General features: G+C 37.4%; 1 protein-coding gene across 1 annotated transcript in view; it reads left to right on the forward strand.

The window, feature by feature from the left end:
• USH2A (usherin) overlaps positions 1–21200 on the forward strand; it is a gene marked incomplete at both ends in the record, with an annotated part of 619110 nt that overhangs the window by 425494 nt on the left and 172416 nt on the right. Inside the window, 4 exon segments of the mRNA XM_084245562.1 lie at positions 7055–7227; positions 15311–15520; positions 16846–17048; positions 20830–20942. Coding sequence (XP_084101688.1) covers positions 7055–7227; positions 15311–15520; positions 16846–17048; positions 20830–20942 — 699 coding nt within the window.

Here is a 21200-nt window from a genome sequence, read left to right on the forward strand (position 1 = left end):
AACAGAGGGCAGCAAACCCCTCACATAAGCCTCAACCCACCCTGAGGTGGCCCAGTTTCTTACAGTGCTGTGCTTCCCAGTGATCAGATAAAACTGCTGAGAAAACAGTGACAAACTTCCCTGTTTTTGTTTGGGACTTAACAAAAGAGGAATAAGCGATAAATAATAGATTATTTTCCCCTTTTAAAGAAAATATCTGCAAGTGGATTATAATAACTTAACTCCCATTCTAATCAATTATTTATAAATCCCATAACATACTTCTTTTGCAATTATAGTCTGGAAAAAGGCTTCAGGTGACTCCTCAGGAAATCACTAATAGTATTACCTTTAACTGAAAGCACTCAAATTGGTATATTTTCAACTTTTTTTTTCAAAGAGTTATTGGACTTGATTGTGTTCAATTTTAAATGCTTACACTAAATATGCCATAAAATCTATGGTTAAATCTTCCTGACATAAATTCTAACCTTTTAAGCTACCAACATGAGGTAGATCCTAATGTTTTCTTCTTTAATATCAAAATGTGAATAAAATTTGGGTCTAGGAATGAAAGCCCATTTTCAGCAACACTGAGGAGGCAAGGCATAACAATACCCTCAATTCAGAATGAGTGGAAATATCTCTAATTCCCATTTAAATTAAATGAGCAGTGTGGGTTCTCAATTCCACTGAGACTGCTCCTCACTGTTCTCGAGTTCCCTCATGCCATCCTTTGTAAGTGAGTGAAACTACCTCAGGAAAATCAGCTTCTGAATTGGGAAGGATGCATTTTGTCACAGGAGGCTTGATTCCCTAATGTTTTCTTAAAAAAAAAAAGAAGTCTAGTTTCTAAAATCAATAACATAGTAGATAACATAGAAAAAATTTATTTTACAGCAAATTTATTTTAGGGGTTACATTCTGGTAGCATAAGTGTAGATAAACAGGAATAGGATAGTTGCAACTGGTACTCACCATCTAAAATGCATCAGATTGGGCCTCTCTGGTGGCGCAGTGGTTGAGCACTGGGTTGCAAAGCTGCCCGCAGCCTCTGCAGCACGGATTAGATCCCCGGCCACTGGGAGAGGGTCCCACAGGGTGTGCAGACCTCTCCTGCCGCCTGCTGCTCCCCTCAGCAGTGTATTTCGTTAATCTGCCTGTTCTGTTCCCCGCTCTGGCTCTGGTGAATTCTTTCACCCTCCTGCACTTCTGACTGTACCCAGTGCTCATATAAATGAATAAATAAATCTTTAAAAAAAAAACAAAAATAGAATAAAATAAAATGCATCAGATTATAAAATCTTTGAAATGTAATCATCTTTACCCTTCAAGCTCAATAGCAAAACTTCAGTGGCATTTTTAGAACCAGCAAATAAGTAGTTAAAAAAATTACCACCATTAATGGAAATTTAAACAACTGCAGGTTTAAGTGTTGAAACAGTGTTGAATTTTTTTTTGTTTGCTTATTTATTCATTCCCACAAAGGATTTGCCAGTATAAGAGTTATCAATTGAGAGGTGGTGGAAATGAAGAAGAGTTAGTCGAAAAAGCAACTGAGCAGCCTGTGTTTTCAGAAGCATGATTTATACTGGTGACAATATTGACACATGAATTCTGTTAGGACATCAATAAAGTTGACACATTTTTAATTCTGATGAAAATTACCTGAGGCATTCAGTAGGGCCATTGAGGAATTTTATTGGTTCCAGAAACACATCAGGCCCTTTCAAGATACAAGCCTTCACATATCTTACTTGCAATAATGCTTCTCACTGGATATTTTCACTGAACAAAATATCACTTGTCAAACACCTAGCTCAAATGTCACCTCCTACCTAAAGACTTCCTGACTGGATGAGGTTAAATGAGATGCTCTATCTGGTGTGTCTTGAATGAAAAATGAATAAATGTAAAAATATTTTAGAGGCCCTCCTCTACATTAACAAATTAATGAATGAGGTAATGGTCTATCAAATATATCATTTATAAAAGAAACCCCTTTCTAAGCTTGAGAAGGGCTTACTCTGTGGAACAGGTGGATTTCTGTGTCAGTAACCTACAAAACTATAAGTGACCTGAGAGCTCTGAGACCAATTGTTTTAGTAACAAGAAAATATCTATTCATTCATTTATAAAATTATCTACATATTAAATAAACACATTAAAAACTTAATTATCTAAATAGAATCTAGTTTTCTAATTCATTGGAGTAATAACAACTGGACCTTGAAATGAGTATTGTTCCATAAACAAGATTTTAATATATATTACCTTTTGCAAGGAATAATACCATACTCATGGCTGCAACACAATGAAGTTTACCATTTTCTGTGTGTGGATGACAAAGATACTGAGGATAGTCTCAAATTAAGCATTTTGAGAACAACTATCTATCGTAACAGCTGGTATTCCTAAATTGACCTTCAAACTGTTGGTTTTACTGGCACCAGGACAGACTTAATATATGTGTTCTTTCACTTAGCAGATTTCAAAAACTATTTCCCATGGTTGAAGTAACACATCTTTCAAGACATACTTAAGGAACACAGTATTTAGGGAAGAAACTGATTTATGTAAGTTGTATGTACACACAGTGCCTGTTGACCTCGCAATTTTCCTTTTAGACATTTTACTCTATTAACAAAGCGGAATATCCCATTTGATATCAACAATCAACACCTGAGTTCATTTAAAAAACAAAATGTTAGGCCTCCCCTGGTGGCACAGGCAGTTGAGCACTGGGTTGCAAAGCTGCCTGCAGCCTCTGCAGTGCCAGTTCCATCCCTGCCTGCTGGGCGAGGGTCCCACATGGCTCGGCAGACCTCTCCTGTACACCCGCTGCTCCCCTCAGCAGTGTATTTCATCAGTCTGCCTGTTCAATTCCCTGCTCTGTCTCTGGTGAATCCTCTCATCCTCCCATGAATCATCCTACCAAGGTTCTTGTATAAATAAATAAAAATAAATCTTAAAATTAAAAAAAAAAGTGTCAAAAGACACTTTGAGCAAACTAAGGCATTTTTTTCATGTGAACAGGTAAAATGCACACCAGTACATATATACAGTCCCTGATTTAGGATTTTTTTGACTTTATGATGGTGCAAAAGTCACATACACTCAGTAGAAACTGTACTTTGAATTTCAAATGTTGATCTTTTCCCAGACTAGTGATATCAGTATGATTTCTCCTAATGCGGGGTACCCTCAGTAGCCACAGCTCCCGAACAGCCACGTGACCACAAAAGTAAACCCTGATAGTCAATACAGGTCTGTGTTGCCAGCACTTTTTGGATACTGTGTTTTGTGTTTTTAAATTCCATTGTGTCTACAAAACACCCATCTGCCTCTGAGATACTGAGCATTTCATTATAAAGTAGGCTTTGTGGTAGGTGGTTTTGCCCAACTGTGGGGTAATGTCAGTGTTCTGAGCTTATTTCAGGTAGACCAGGCCAAGCTATAGGGTTTGGTTGGTTTGGTGTAAATGATGACGTTACATAAATTATGAATGCTGGGTTTATGAGAACATAATTAGAAGTTGAGGAAATTCTGAGACCATAGAAATATAAACTTACAAACACAAAGATTAGTTTCATACATAAGAAAAATAGGGTCTTTCAGATCTCATTAAAGAGAATGTTAGACCTTATATGCCTCAAATTTTTTTCATTTTTAATATTTATTTATTTATTTATACAAGCACTGGGTACAGTCAGAAGCGCAGGAGGATGAGAGAATTCACCAGAGACAGAGTAGGGAACAGAACAGGCAGACTGACGAAACACACTGCTGAGGGGAGCAGTGGGCGAGGCAGGAGAGGTCTGTCGTGCCATGTGGGACCCTCGCCTGCAGCTGGGGATCAAACTGGTGCTGCAGAGGTTGCAGGCAGCTTCACAGCCCAGCGCTCAACCGCTGTGCCACCAGGGGTGTGCCTCAAATTTTAACTTAGCCATGAAAGTTACAATGTAAAAGACAAATGCAAATCAAGTGAATGCTTACTGGTTTGTCAATCAAATTATAATTAAGTAATAAATAGGGGGGAAGAATTTAATATTAGAGATTAAGATCAGAATCCCAGCCATTCTACTTAACCTGTTATGCAACCTTAGGCAAAGCCACTTCTCAAGGTCTCAGTTTTCTCATCTATAAAGTGGAGCAAATATTTATTATATGAAGCAGATAAATACTAAAGTCATATTTGACTTTAAAAAGCCAATGCTACTTTTAAAATAGGTTTTCCAATGACATATATTTATGGATCTATATTTCCTTTCTGCAGACCCATATGAAACATTTTTCCCTACCAAAATTATGATGAAATTGCTTAAGGCATCATCATAAGGATTAAGGCCCTAGAGGATTTAATAATTCCACTCATAGAATCACAAAAAAGGCATTACCAAAAGCCATAAAGACCACTAAATGTATGCTATCATAGACATGTGGAAGAAAAATCCAAATATTGTTGGAAAGGAGATTAGGCCTCCAGACTCTAGCTAAATTTCTTTTTAAGCTATTTTATGAAGTAAAATACAATTAAAAGTATTTGACTCAAGGAGAGAGTTAATGAAGCCAAGGTCACTGGTTCAGTTCCCATGTGAGCCATTAGCTTTGTGTCATTCCATTTTCACAGACTTACTACCCTCTCAACCCCGATCTCCACCCTCAAATACACACTGAGGTGATAAAGGAAATTCAGTGAGACTTTGGATGTATAAGCAAATCTATCCCTTCTGCTAGAACTATAATTCAAAGGTCAGGCCAAGAGACTGGACAGTCATATAACTATGGACAGACCAGGGGGTCATTATGTTTTTTTCATTACCACCATCATCACCATCAGCATCGTGGTGAAAGGAGCAGACTCTGAAACCCGACTGCCTAGGTTTGAAACTGACATGGTGACTTAGACAAGATATATAAATCTTAGAGCCTTGTTTTTCCTCATTTTCAAAATGGAATTAGATTAGAAGCTTAAAGTGTATTTGAGAGGAATGAATGAGCTAGTCCATCTAGCAAATTTCAGACAAAAATTAAATATTCAGTAAATGTCGTCTTCATTATCTTTTTGTTGTCTTGGTCATGTAGACTTTTAGCCCTTTCTAAAAACCAAATGTATTTATTTCCTAGTTTCCTAGTTTTAAAACAACTTCCTTAAAATGACATGTTATTTCCTCACAGTTCTAGAGGCTACAAGTCCAAAATCAAGGTGTTGTCAAGACTGGGCTCCCTCCAAAATTCCTTAAGAGAAAAATACTTAGCAGCATCCACCTTCCAGTAGCCATGATTCTTCCTGAGCTCCAGGCAATGTCACCACAATTTCAGCCCTGTCTTCACGTGGCCATCTTCTCCCTCTGTGTCTGTGTCTCTGTATCAAAATTTCTCTTTCTTTTATAAAGATATCAGTCCATTGGCTTTAGGACTCTTCCCAATCCAACAGGACACCAAGTTATGCCAACCTGCTTTTACCAGAGACCTGCACTGCATTAGTACCTGTCTTCAGTAACCGAAAGAAACCAGAGAATTTTTGCTTTTGTGAAAAAAGGTGAAAAGCAAAAATATCAGTTAGAGTCCTGGTTTTGCTGCTATCTTTGTAGAGACAGAGCCCTCAATTCCTTCCTGGGGGATGACTTTATGCAGGCTGTGTCTGTATCCTAACATTCCTGCTTTTACTAGATGCATTGTGATTTCAGGTTTTGTATTAATTGGTTTGGTTTAATTGGTTGTTTTGGGGACCTGGTAATGCATGAAAAAATTTCCACATAAATGATTGGTAATTGCTTCTTTGCTTTACACCATTTCTGCTTATGAAAGATTTCACAGAAACAATACTTTCAGAAAGTGGGGCAAACCTGCATTTATTTGGAGTAAAGTGGTAAATATCTTCCACCAAATCACCAAGTTCTTAACTCCAGCTCCAGTAACAGATAAACGCCCTTACATATGGCTAAGGCAGAGCCTTGCAAAAATATCTGTGGGCCACAAGTCAAGACAAACCAACTTACAAAGGTGATAGCAAAATTCTCTGAGAATCCTCGCTTCATTTTGATCAAATCACTTAATACAATCCTGAAATGACAACATAGCCTTGTTGTCATGACCAGTAAGTTGTGACTTATGGAGAAAATGCCCATAGAATGTGAGGTGTGTGTTGGTGAGCTATTAAATCCAGATAAGGTGCCAATATTCTAGGTCAGTATTTTCCTGATTCCTGAGCATCCCCAGGGAGGGTCATGTGTTGAAACAAGATTTTTGTCCAAGCTGTGTTCCAATCAAAGCCTGTCTCTATAAATAGCATTTTTCTACCCAAGTGCGTTTGAGCCAAACCAAACCTTCAAATCTTCTGTCCCAAAGAGCCAAAAGGGATGAAGAATTGGGAACATTACCTGTTGTTGTTTTAAGACTTGACTCAGAGGAAATGCTGTCACATATCACATCATCACACCCAGTTTTCTCTTTCTATGAAGCAATACTCAGTTTCCACTGATTTGGTTTATAATAAATACAAAACACAGCTCACTGTAGCAAAACCCTCCACCAGAGAATGCTGTATACTTTGGTCACAGTTCTGATGTAATTTAAGGGTTTATCTGTCTGCCAATGAGATTATGGGAAAGCAGCAGAGGTATAGCAAGAAAATGGTGATGAGGCATTCTGATATTTGAAAATGGATGAGTTTCCCAAAAGAAGAGCATAAAACTCTCTGGATCAAATTCAGATAGAAAGCTGGCAGGTTGCCAGATTTGTAATTGCATCTTGAATTGAGCTGTAATCCTCACCACTTCTGGAAACAATAAGAATGAGAAAACGATAAACCACATTCTTTTTAAGTAGTGCTGTTTGCTTAGCATTCCTAATAAAATATTTTCCTGACACTTCAGTTAAGGCTGGAGAGTTACAAAGGGAAAATGATATGTTTTTGTGTGGGGAGTTAAAAAAGAAGATAATGTATTTTGTAGTGGGGGGTAGAAAATTGTGTATTTGGGGGCAGGGTTCTTATTTGTGAGGGACAAGGCTGTGTGTATTGTTTACTGTAAAATAGAAATGGTTGTGTGACTTTAAAAAAACAATCTTTCAGATTTACTCAATCTTTCAGATATGAGTGCAAGGTGTTTGTACATAGCAATGTGGGCTTCACACCAACTCCAGATGCGAGTGTGACAACGTTGTTGGGTCTTCCCAAGAGAGGAGCCAACCTCATGGCCAGTGTTCTCTACCACAGTGCCATAGGCAAGAGATGGCCTAGAACGAGTGAGTACACTGCTCATGTCTTCATTTCTCTTCATGGATTAGTTCCAAAATGAATCAAAAATACCCTATGTTTATAGCAGCACTGTTTACAATAGCTAAGCTTTGGAAACAACCCAAATGCCCAAAAATAGATGACTGGATCAAGAAGATGTGGTACATATATACCATGGAATATTACTCAGCATTCAAAAAAGATAAACACATGCAATTTGCAGCAACATGGATGGCGCTGGAAGGGATCATGCTCAGCGAAATAAGCCAAAAAGAAAAAGAAAAATCCCGGATGGTCTCACTCATAGCAGGAATCTAGAAAACTTAAATAAGGGACCAGGAAAATGAATATAAGAAAGTGAAAATCAAAATCAACAAAAAACTATGAACCAGAGACACTTTTTGGGGGGTGGGGGGTGGGAGGGGAAGGATTGGGGTCAGAATGGGGCATTTGCAATTGTATGGGGGAATATAAAAATAAGATTTAATATTAAAAAAATAAATAAATAAATAAAAATGTTGAGAATCAGAATATACCATATGGAAAGGGGATTCATGATACATGGATCCAATAGCTGGGTCAGTAAGTGGGTGCAAGTAGACCACTGGTGGTGGGCATGGTATTTATAGCATATGCATTTATCAAGGTGTGAAACCTAAAACTAAACAGTATTGTAAGCAAATATACCTCAACTTAGGGGAAAAAAGAAAAGAAAAAGGAGCTCAGGAGATGATTACTAGCATTTGAATAATGTTAGGTTAGTTAATAGGATTGTATTGTTGTTAACGAACTCCCTGATTTTATAAAGGTGTGCAATCATGCAAGATTTCAACTTTGGGCAGAGCTGAGTAAAGGTGTATAGGAATTCTCTCTGCAACACTTCTGGAGGTCTAACATTATTTCAAAAGAAAAAGTTTATAATTATTGGGTTTTCAGAAGTCATGATGTATTTTTTGTGTTTTTCAAGCAAAAATGCATCATGACTTTTCCAACAGCCCAATATTTTTGTTAATATGAATAGTAAGGAGTGGCAGTCCCGGTGCTATTCTTCAAAGATGACTCTCTTTCTTACCTCTTCTCCATCCTTATGGGGCCTTTTTTCCCATCTCACATTCCCTTTGGTCTGGGAGTATAGTTTCTGCCAGGCAGTTATAAGTGAAATGTCCATGTATTAATTTATTGCAATAAATAGCATGTTCTTTCCTATAGGCACAGGTCCCCAGCCCCATCTCATAACTCACCACTTATTAGCAAGACTCCCTTACTAGGTGTGTGGTAATGTGGTTTTTCTGAGTGAATCACTTTCAGCATTGGATAGAGAAAGAATTCCAGTTTAATACAGTAAAATGTAGCCCAAACAATACCACTGGCCTCACTTCTATAATGGACAGCTCACCTGTCCCCATTCAGATCACAAGGTGTTACTAAGGGCTCACACACAGGCCTCCCACTTTACAAACAACTCTAACAGCAAGTTCATATCTAGTTGATCAATCAAATAGCATCTAACAGCTGATCTATTCATTTGCACTGCTCAGTATCACAATCAAATTAAAAAAAAAAATCACTGAAGTTACCAAAGAAATATATATATTGTAATCACCGGAGCTCTGGCAAAATAGTTTGATCAAAACATCAGAATAAACCAAATACTAGAGGTATATCTATTGGGGAAGACTTAATGGAAATATTTATGAAAGAAAATTCTACTCACCCGAGTATACATCCATTATTCTATAAAAAGATGTAAAATAACTACTAATTGGACAATAGTAATCATGTGATTTCCATCAGCCTTTGAGTTTTGTGCAGCCTAAGATGACAAATGTCCTCTGATTCATTTAGAACATCTGAGTGAATTTTCCCCAATGTTGTATGGACTGTGAATTATAACCAGCATTAGGTGATATTAATTGTAAATTAAAATCAGTACTGGTTAAGTTCATGTATGTGGTCACTAAATAATCCACTTTTCCAAAAGACTGTCACTCTGGGGTTTTGATAAGGTTGCCAGTTTCTTCTGACCTGTGTCACCTCTATTGGGATTTCTTAAACCATTTAAATGGAAGAATATAAGTTAATTGATGCCTGTGACTACTCTCTGAGGCATCTCTGGGGGAAATACAAAGTTTGTACCTGGCAATGGATTTTTATGTGTAATATATTTTCCCTCACCTCCCTCCCCCTCCCTCTCTGTCACCTTCACCAACTGATTCATCTTAAAAGCCTACTCATAAAGGTGGACGCTCTCCCCCTCAACTGACATTTGAATACTTCTGTTCAGATGGGCTGCTGAATTTTCACCAATACAGGTCCTTTATGTTATAATAGCATGCCTGAAGTAAGCTCGCTTATAAAAACTGACAGAGCTAACAAATCTGAAGCAGCTCACTGAAGCCTCATTACCTTGGTAATCTGAACCTCTGACCTCCGGGATGTAGATAATGCAATCTGCTGTTATTTCCATTCATACCTTAGAAATTTTTCAGATAACTATTTGTGAGCACAAAGGTTAACTCTCAGAAGAGGGTCAACTCTGCAAAAACCTGCTGCTTGGTCGTGTTCTTCCGCCATGCCACCTGCTCTCCTAAGTGAATTACCCGGTCATTCCTCTTGAAAGGGCCACCTCATCTTTGCAGTTTCACTTTTAATTATTTTCTTGGCTTGTAGACTAAAATTGGTGCAGAGTCTAAAATGCTAAAAGATACCCAACTGTAAGTTGAAAAGCATATGAATAAATGTCTAAATATTTGCTTATTAAAATTTACCTTTCAGAAAAGCCACAGCATGTATTTTTAGAATACATGCTTCTTTCTTCACTATGGCTCCATTTGAGTACCAAAATGTTTCCAGTAATTTTTTTACCAATCGCACATTCACAGGATAAGTTACTGGAAATTTCAGAAGGGCCCACGTTAAGCATTCACATCACTTTATGCTGTAATGGGAGGTCAAAGCTTCCCTGCATTTCTTCAGTTCATCTTTCTGGGCAAATATTACCAAATGGCAACAAAAGCTATATTTACTTCCATTCTCCATGCACTTTTTATTATTATTTTACTAATGTTCAGTATTATTTAAATACTATTGAAGTGGCATTTTGTCAATATCCAGCAATCAGAAGTTTTCACATAAAGACCATTACTTTTTGGATAGGTTTGAAAAATCAAGCAATTCGATGAAATTATCCTCATATTGCTGGAGGGGAAATATCAGGCAGCCCTGAGTGACCACACACACCCCATCTTCCTTGGTCCCTGAAGAGACAAGAAGTTCTTCCCACTGCTTTATATAGAAAAAGAAAATATCTCAACCTAAATGAAATACCTTGAAGATAAATTATATTTGGGGAGGGCGGAGGGAATCATATTTTTATAAGAAGAGATGCAAAAACACCTTCACTTAAATTATTCATACAATCCCCAGAAAAGCCCTATGAGATTGAAACTGGCACATAGTAACTTACCCAAATTGTAGTTAGTAAGTAGCAGTTCCCAAACCCAAATGCGGGGCTCAGGCAGTCCATTTTCAGCTATTTCATGTGCATTTTGGCCTTACTGGTTATAAGCACATCGCCAGGAGTGATTTATTTAATAAGATCCTTCCCATTTTGACTGCTCACTCTTAAATAAAAGGCAAAATGAAAAAGGACCCACCAGGGAGAGCAGGGGGAAGACCCCTGCTTCTTCTAAGGTCACCTGACTGTGAGCAGTCATAGAAAAGAGCAAGAAATCAATTGGAGGTGGAGAGAGAGGGAAGAATGGAAAAATCAAGAAATGCTGTTCACTTTCCCAACTGCCAAGAGCTCACCCCAACTGTCAGGTGGTGTCACCCCATATCCCATAGTCCTCCTTCTTTTTCTCTACCCTTCCTCTTTTATTCCACCTTCCTTCTTTCTTTTTCCTTTCTGTGAAATAACATCTTTATCATTTAGTAATCATTCAGTATTGAAAATATTCTCTCTCTTAAAGATCCATGGTGCTTTCAATGGCAATTATAAAAGATGAAAAAAATTGGGACGCTGTTTCTGATGAAAATTGTGATTTAATTTTGCAGGGTATTCAGGTAAAAGGATTTACACAGTGGGTAGAAGATATAGAAAGAATTTATTTTGCTTTATAATTATCTGACTTGGCTAAAAGGTAGAACAACTAGCATGGCTAGTGGTAGTCACTAACACGTTATCACCTGGTACATGTTCATGTAGTGGTGGTGCATCCCAAGTCCACCGATCTAGAGACTTCATTTACCAGCCTTTGGAGTTAGTTGTGGTCATGTGACTGTATTGGTGTAACAAATATGTCTTTTTAGGTCACATCCAAAAAGTGCATTGGGTACGTGGACAAGAAGGTAGACTTCATAATGTTGTCAGTTTCAATTCTGCAGGTGTGGAGAACATTGTACGAGACCCAAAACACAAGAGAAAGACTCTGGGTCCTTGAATGACCACATGGAGCACAATTACTTCAGGGCTATTATGTGAAGTCTAAATTAACATCTCTTCTCTTTCAATACTTTATTCGGGGACTTCTTGGTGATAGCCATTTAGCTAACTAACCCAGTCCCTGTTTGCTCATATCAGTTCACTTAAAGAGCAGAAATTAACTATCCTGTTTTCATAACCAAATAGAAAATGATGAATAATTTATACATCTCATATATGATCTCCTTTAAATACAGTTTTCTCTGGCAGGCTATTGCTAGGAGATGGAAGGTAGCTAAGGAGTTTTTAAAATGCAATCGTTTGTTCTTGACTGATACACAAATCAGAAGACAGGAGATAACTCTTTGGAAAAATTAAGGAGCCTGGCTTGGATCTTCCCAGTTCTCCATGTGAGGAATATCACCCTCAGGCAGAGTATAAAGAACTTTTTCTCCTGGCAGCAAGGGGTTAAGACGCAATCTGTGAAGCTGTCCACAGCCTCTGCAGCACAAGTTCAATCCCCGGGCGGCCAGGGAACAACCCACATGGTACAGCAGACCTCTCCTGTGTTGCCCACTGCTCCCCTCAGCAGTGTATTTCAGTCAGCCTGCCTGTTCTGTTCCCCACTCTGTCTCTGGTGAATCCTCTCACCCCCATAACTGCTTGCCTGTACCCAGCTCTTGTATGTATAAATAAATATATCTTTTTTTTTCATACCTAACTCAGTGGTTTATTTTAAAGATCACATAAGAAAATGCTTTAAAACTGCTACATGAAACATAAATGAGACCACATCATAAGTCTTCTTTTGATCAAATTTGTTATTATAATTAAGTTGTTTGATAAAAAAGAAATATGGAAAATCATCTATTATATTTTCATTACTCAGAATTAATAATTAAAATTAGGAGATAAATGTTTTATTTATTTTTATTTTTTTTTAAATTTTATTTTTATATTCCCCATACAATTGCAACCCCTTTATTCTGACCCAATCCCGCCTTTCCCTGCCCCCCACCCCCCATAGAGTGTCTCTGGTTCATAGTTGTTTGTTGATTTTGATTTTTTTCTTTCTTATAGTTATTCTTTTTCCTTTTTCTTGTTTAAGTTTTCTAGATTCCTGCTATGAGTGAGACCATCCGGTATTTTTCTTTTTCTTTCTGGCTTATTTTGAATAAATATTTCTTTAAAAAAAAAAAAGTAGGCTTGATAAGGTCAAATGAGTTGATTAGCTTTGCACCATAGAAGTTGGAAAATGGAACACTAACAAGAGAATATATGAGCAAGGTCAACATTTCTAACCATCATAGCTTATCGTTTTAACATCTAAACAAAATTACCTCCCAGTAAGATGGCTAATGAGAGAGAACAGAAGAATTCAATCCTACAATGTAAGTTAGGAGACCTACTGATTTGAACTAAACCTCCTATTTATTTTAGTTGCTCTGGACCAGGGCCCAAAAACGGTTTCACTTATTTTTTATTTTTTTAAAGATTTATTTATTTATGCATACAAGAGCTGGGGCACAGGCCAAAGGTATGGGTGGGGGAGTGTGAGAGGGCTCACCAGAGACAGAGTGGGGAACAGAACAGGCAGATTGACCGAAGTACACTGCTGAGGGGAGCAGCAGGTGAGTCAGGACAGGTCTGCTGCGCCATGTGGGTTGTTCCCTGGCTGGCCAAGGGATCGAACTCATGCCACAGAGATTGTGGAATCTTCATAGGTTGCATCTTAACCTCTTGCGCCACCAGGGAGGCCCCAAAAACTGTTTTATAAAGGACTAGACAGTGAATAGTTTAGTCTTTGCAGCCTGTAAGTTCTCTATTGAAGTATTCAACATTGCTGTTGTGACACAAAAATGGCAATAGATGACACTCGACCATGAATGTCAGTGTTCCAGTGAACATTTATTATGAACACTAAGTGTTGATTTTCATATAATTTTCACATGTCACAAAATGTTATTCTTTATTTGTTCTAGTCATTGAAAAATATAAAAATCATTCTTAGCTACAAAAACAAGTTTGCTGAGCCATAAGCTAGTGGCTAGAGAGATAGAGAACATAATAATTATATGATAATCTTTAAAATAATTCAAGAATATATAAGGAGTATACCTAATTGCTTTATGTAAGATTTTCAACACGTCTATCTAACAACAGTTTTAAATTATTTGGGAATCCATTCCAATGGCATGGATGGTAACTGTTCTATATTTGAGAACATGCTACGCTAAGTCCAAGATGCTGATCAATGAATGGAGATCACCACCCACAATGACATTTACTAACAAAGATTGTGTCTAGAGTTCATAACCTTTTTTCTTAAACTCACTGTCTTCTGTTTAAAGTGTCATTGTAGGAAGATGAGAAGCAGAACTAAGGGGGGAGATGGAGAAATTGATAGAAGAGAAGGAAAACAGTAAACTGGTCATTGAAAAGATAAGGGTTACAGAACTTAAGAATTATGTTTATAAGACTGTAAATGATTCATGTGGGCATCTTTTAAGAGCTAGTCTACATCCTAGAAACATTGACCCTAGGAGGATAAGAGAAATGTGAATAAAGGAATGCCTTGGTAAAAATTCCATTACGGGGCCTCCCTGGTGGCGCAGCGGTTGAGCGCTGGGTTGCAAAGCTGCCCGCAGCCTCTGCAGCGCTGGTTCGATCCCCGGCTGCTTCCCGGCCACCGGAGGAGGGTCCCACATGGCGCGCAGACCTCTCCTGCCGCCCGTTGCTCCCCTCAGCAGTGTACTTTTGTCCTTCTGCCTGCTCTGCTCCCTGCTCTGGCTCTGGTGAATTCTCTCGCCCTCCCGTGCTTCTGACTGTACCCAGTGCATGTATAAACAAAACAAACAAATAAAATAAATAAATAAATTTTTAAAAAATGCCTCTATTAAAAAAAATAAATAAAAAAAAATCCATTACGACCATGTGTCACTTAATAATGGATACCCTTCCTGAGAAATCCTTCCTTATCCAATTTCATGTGTTTTCAAATATCAGGGTGTAACTGTGTAAGTCTAGATGGCACAGCCTACCACATAGTCCGGTGATATGATCCAGTCTCTCAGGACCACCATTGTATATGTTGTCCATTGTGGATCCCATTAAGTGGCACATGACTGTTTTGCCCTAGGATTCCACTGAGTAAATCCTTAAGAATGCGCCATGTAACTCTGCTACAATTACAGTGCATGTAAAAGGATGTCTATCTCACATTCTTATAGGTATACTTAGCAGATTTTGTTACCAAGTTAAAAAATGCCTCATGTTCTTGGATTTGTGTCAGGAAAGGCCCTTCTCTATTAGATCTCTCCAGGATCATGGGATTTATGAGCGATTCTTAATAAAGTACTTTTTCATAAATTTCCTATCAAAGTTTTGAAGATTAGTTGAATAATTATAAGCAGTGTAATTGAAACATGTAAAGGATATTTAAGAGTTTATTTTTCTATAAAGATAAGAGTATATTTGAGTAATTATGGGATGAGGGGGCTAACTTTCTTTAAAAAATAAAACCCTGCATTACCACCAAGAAGTTTCCATAAGCTTTCTTTTATCCCATTCTAGAAATAGGTAATGATAGTGTTTATTCTCTGTGTTTTTCCCCTGAGACCCTTTTTAGATCAGCCACATTCACAGTGTTCTGCATTTATTGTTAACAGTTTTTCAAGACCTACAAGATGATGTTGAATATTACACACTTTTTTGGAATTCTGTTACCTCAAATGAATCTCTCAAAATCCTCCCAGATGTAAATGCTCATGTCATTGGCCACTTAAATCCAAACACAGAGTATCGGATTTTTATCTCTGCATTCAATGGAGTTCACAGCATCAACAGTGAAGTACTTCAAGCAAGCACTTATGATGGGGGTGAGTCCAGATTTCAAGGGATGCTCAGCTCCAGAGATGCGAATGAAATTGATTGATTCTTGCCGAGGTTGAGATCAGTCATCCCTCCATTATAAAATTTCCGGTGTTGGAGGGAAGGGGGTCTGGGCTAAAATGCTTAAGTGCTCACTGTCATCAAGTGGCAGATCAATAAGTGATCCCATTGAGACAGCGGCACAGGCTCTAATAATGGAATATTAGCCCAGTCTGTTCCTGTTCTTTGCAGTGTATGCTTAGTTTGGAGCTGAGTTCACATCAATAAGTGGTGACATTTAGAAACATTTTTTTTAAGAGTTGCTCTTAGAAGCAATATGCTTTTCAAAACGACAGCCAAACACAGTGAGGGTCCTGTCTGAGTCACCAGAAATGGTAGGTGGAAGTTCAGTCACTGAGAAAAATTGCCTCTGACTCATTTCTAAGCCAGTTAGCAAGGGGGAGGAAGCAATGGAAGCAACTTGTGAATCTGAAATGTGTTTGGAATGGTCTTTCTAATCTTTTTGGCTTTATAAAGTCTCATTATAAACATTATAATATCATTACCTCCCAAGCAAGTGTTCCAGGTCATTAGCAGAGCACTTTAAGTATGGAACCCATTTCCCTTTGTGGTGCCAAAGGTCGACACCTTTTGTTTATAAAATAGAATAGATCACAAGGACAATTTTTCAACTAGTTAAGATGGGTTCTTATGATAAAAATAGGTCTTTGCATAGTTATTTCTGACATGCCTGAATAATTGTGTAATTTAACGCCAAGCAAGATTTTTTTTCTAATGTTAGATTTCATCATTACCTATGGTAATCAACATTCAAAATCATTTACATAATGACAATATTGCATTATTGCTTCATATTGCTTGAGTTACAAGCTAGTAACATCAAATGATTTTTCACGTTCCACCAGCCTCAATGTATTTGAGTTTCATTTTTTGCTTAAGGAGCAAATTTCCTTTCCTTTTTTTTTTTCCCCTGGGAGGTATGGACTGAAAGGATGGGAAAAAGAGACAAATAATAGATATGTGTTAGTGGTGCAGATGGGTGAATAATTTATCATCATATCCCACTGGTCACGTAGTATTGAAGATTAGCACTATGCTGGTGGTATAAAGCATTTTACCACCAATTCTTATGGTTTCTAACTGAGAATATAATAAGCCAATTTACAGAGAACTACAGACTGTGATAACTTCATCAGAGGAAAGCAGATAAGCAAAGAACCCTTGCTAAACCGAAAGACTAATCTGCATTTGGTTTAACAAGTGCTTTTTCAGAGACAGCTGGAGTTTATTCAGTTTCTTCCTTTAATTCTAGAGCCTCAGGGCATGCTTCCTCCAGAGGTTGTCATCATCAACAGTACAGCTGTACGTGTCATCTGGACATCTCCTTCAAACCCAAATGGTGTTGTCACTGAATATTCTGTCTATGTAAATAATAAGCTCTACAAGACTGGAATGAATGTGCCTGGGCCTTTCACTCAGAGAGACCTGTCTCCCTTCACTATCTATGACATTCAGGTTAAAACACTGTTTTTTGATTGTTAAGCTCATGGGTATGTTAAATAAAACATGTCGGGCTACGTCTCTAAGTGGATATCTTCTATCTTGGGTACAGATTATATATATCATGGGGTGGGGGAGCAAAAAAAGAGGGAAATTAATCAGAATTAAATCTGTTTGTTATGGGCAAACACTTGAGTCCCTAGAAAGATGTTAATGGTGATACAGAAATGATGGTGATGATATTCTCGCTGGCAAAATGAGGCAGATCACATATTTCCAATAAATCTTGCCAAGCAGTTTGCCTTTCTCCTGGCTTTTTCATGGATCAAAATCAGAATCAGCCTATGAATGTGGAGACAATCTCTCTGTTCCTAATTTTTACTAATTTAATAACTTCAGGAAAGTCATGTGCCCTCACTTGCAGTCTCTGGCCTCTTTTGTAAGCAATATAGACTCGGGGACTTAAAATGTTTTATTTACCTCTAACATTCTGTGTTTCTGAACGCAGCCAGAAAAGTTAAATGGAAGACAAAAATTATTAAAAGATTTTCCCTGAGGAAGAAAGAAATATATCAGTTGATCTGTTCATATCTGACTGTCACCTATGTGAGATCAGTTGTGTTTGAATTTTTTTGCCGTTGGACCTCTTTGAGAATCTGATAAAATCAGTGTTCCCTTCCATAGAAAAACATGTATGTGCTTTTATGACAAAAGTTAACATTTTGAGAGTGCATTGACTGTCTCAGTTCTCACAGACCCCTTTGGGAACAATTGACCTTAAAGAAGAAAAAATATAGAGAATACTAAAGCATGGAAGACAAGGAACTTATCCTCAAAGTGCTAGAAATCCTGTCAGTGTTCTAAGATAGAAAAGAGAACACAGCCAAAATTATTGATTATAATTATCAATTATTGATTATAAACAGTGTTCCAGAAGTCAGGGTTTACAGAAAAGGATTGCAAGTTAATAAACTGTGCTACATCTGAAATTCATAAAAGCTTTGTAAATAATTTTCAGAAAATATTAAGCACAGAAATTTTACCCACAGAAACATTTTACTGACTCCCCGTTCATTTAGTAGTGCTACCTTCCTCGGTTTCCCACTCCCATTCCCTCCCCACCCCCAACATTTGAATTATCTGGCACAACCAATGTTTCTTCCATTACTAGACCTGACTTCTGAGAAAATGAAATAAAGAGATGTTTGACAAAAGAAGAAAGGTGCATTAATGACTTCTCCTTATACTCCATGATTTCCACGACCCCACTGAGTTACCTTAGCATGGAGCATCTAGACTCGTGTTTAGACCCCTGAGTCTTAGAGTGAATCCAAGTATACATCCACTTGATTCTAGATCAAATTATGCAATGAAAATAGCTTTCTGAATAAGATAGGAAGCATAGGAAGATGATTGAACATTTGCTGTATTATCCTATTGGGGCTCTGGCAGAGAAAGTGGGATCCTCAAAAGGCATGAGGTTCATTTACTTTAAGGACTCAAAACACAATCTTGGGGTAAGATCATAGAGCACCATGTGCACATGTACAGCTCCAGCTTTCTGACCATGGCGCAAGAGTTGACATTGAGGTGTTTTGGTCATGTTCTAAAAGGAAGATTGCACTCATACCTACTGGTTTGAGTCTAGGGTACCTAAGAAGAGTGCATTTTGACCAGATTAGGGGACATTGAAACAGATAAGAAGATAAAAGATCACATTAGAATTTCTTTCTTAAATTTCATCATTAGTGAGTGAGATGTTCCTTTTCTTGATAACTAACTTGGTTTCTGTGAAACTATTTGCAGCCTGGGAATACTGCACTTTTAAGAGAGTTGTTGCTAAAAATTTGACTATCAAATCTAAGTGATTTTTAATTAGCTATGTCAAAGATGATTTAGCTACATTTAAAATATGCACTTAATTGATATGTCTAATATTTTAAAATTAAGATTCTCTATGCTAACCCCCTCTGCAAAAGCCCCAGTGATTTTAAAGCAGACACCTAAGTATCTCCTTTTTTGAGTGGATTCTTTTAAATGCCCTTTTTAAAGGAAATAATGGTCTCAATTTTTTATTCAACTTTATCTCTTTTAATAGAACTATGGTAAACCTTTTAATTTGTTTTTCATTTCCATTATATAATATAGCTAGTAGCATTGAAATATATATGCCCCAAAGATAGGGATAACACCAGTAAGAATGAGAAAATTTCTGACACTCTTCTGTGAAGTCAAAATAAAAGCTATCTGGAGAAACATTTTAATACATCTAAGTAACCAAAACTTATAGCTATGCTTAATATTTAAATAATAAGGCAATCGGGTCCATTAAAGCCCAAAGCAAATCTTTCAAATCTTACCAGTTGGATCATTTCCTAATTTCTCTGACCCTCATTTGCAAACTTAGAAAAATGGACTTTGTGAACTTGATTTAATTATTTGCACACATATTACATAATAAATGCAATGAGGGGATTTTGAGTTATCATATAATCAGATATTTCCCAGTATGTATGAAGTTTTATTATCATTAATTCTTTTATAGTGAGTGTATTTTAAGTCCATCTGCCTTAAGAGGGTTTACTGTGACATACTCAAAGTGGAGGGCCTTGACAATGTTTAATATCTACTAAATATCACTTGATGGCATATATACAAATACTTGATAGCATAAATAAATAACACAATTTAAAAAGCATTATAGACTATAACCAATATGAAAATGCATACATTTTGCAAAAATAAAAAAATGATGTAAAAAATATATAAAATAAAATAAAATTGCTCAAAAAAATAAAAAACATTATAAAAATATGCCTCAACTTTCATGGGCCTACCTCTCATGAATAAAGTAACATAGCTACTAACTACAATCAGAAGCACATTTGTCTGTCCTCAGCTGCCAGGGGAAATACAGAGAACCATTTCACTTAAAGCTCAGTATTGTATTTAAGATTCATCAGTATCTCACTTCCCTCCTCCGTTTATGTATTAGATGCTGACAGCAAATTAGCATTGGAAAAAATACAGTCCCTCTCTGGTTTACCCTTTAATTGAGAGCAGAATGATGGTGTGGCGTGGCCGTTCCTCCAGCAAGCATCTGTACATCCATTTGTCTCTCCTCCCTCTTGCTGGAGGTGTTCCTTTTGTGTTACTAATGCTTGATGAACCGATTTCTAATCTTTAGTTATTCCACCCTCCTCAGTTTTTATTCAGATTAGGTGGCAGAATTAAAGCGGTGAATGATGATTTTCTGCTGTGATTAAGGTAAAAATACAATTGCAGCTGGAACAAATGGATATAAAATAGCTCAGCCATATTGGAAGGCTTCTTGAGATCTCATTTTTCTTCCATTAGACATTAGCATTTGGGCTATTTGTTGTAAAGTGTCAGAACTTCCAGAAGATATCATCATTACACTACCTGGTTATAGATCTGGAGAGCAGTAGGCTGCGATAACCTATTATGCTTGCAAACTGTCACCTAGGTATCTTCCATTCCTTAACAGTGCTCTGAGTAGATTAATACGTCTGTCTCCTTCTGAGTGGTTGGAACCAGAGACGACACATCACCATTTTAATCACTAAATCAATTGTCCTGAGCCCAGTTCTGCTCTCTGCTCTGAGCTTGTCCCACTGGAGTCAATTAACATCAAAAATTAATATTTATTAAGCCCCAAGAGGCTACAGAGAACTGTAAGAGACTCATATGAAATGAGGGTGAGTGGGGTACAATCCAGGGGCAGTCTGTATTTCAAAAATAGTTGCATTTCTTCTTCCCTAAACCAATTTTGCAGGGTGAAGTCTGCACAAAATATGCCTGTGTGAGAAGCAATGGAACACAAATCAGCACTGTGGAAGACATGCCAAGCGGAGTGCCAACGCCCACAATTGGTGGCATCACTTCAAGGTATAAATTTCTGTTAATCTAAAGATATCTGATCATAAGCAATGCAAATAAAAATCAAAGCTATCACCCCAGCCATGCAAGCTCATTTAATAAGTTACCACACATATGTATATAAATCAAATTTTCAAAATTATTAGGTGTTGATCTTTGCTGCCATATGCCCTGGCATCTAAGTGTTGATTTCCCTGATTGCCCAGCTTTAGTTCCCATTTCTTAATAATCTGTGAACAAATGCTTAAATGCCAGAAAGAGTTCCTT

The sequence above is a fragment of the Talpa europaea genome, assembly GCF_964194135.1.
Source record: "Talpa europaea genome assembly, chromosome: 10".
NCBI lineage: Eukaryota > Metazoa > Chordata > Mammalia > Eulipotyphla > Talpidae > Talpa > Talpa europaea.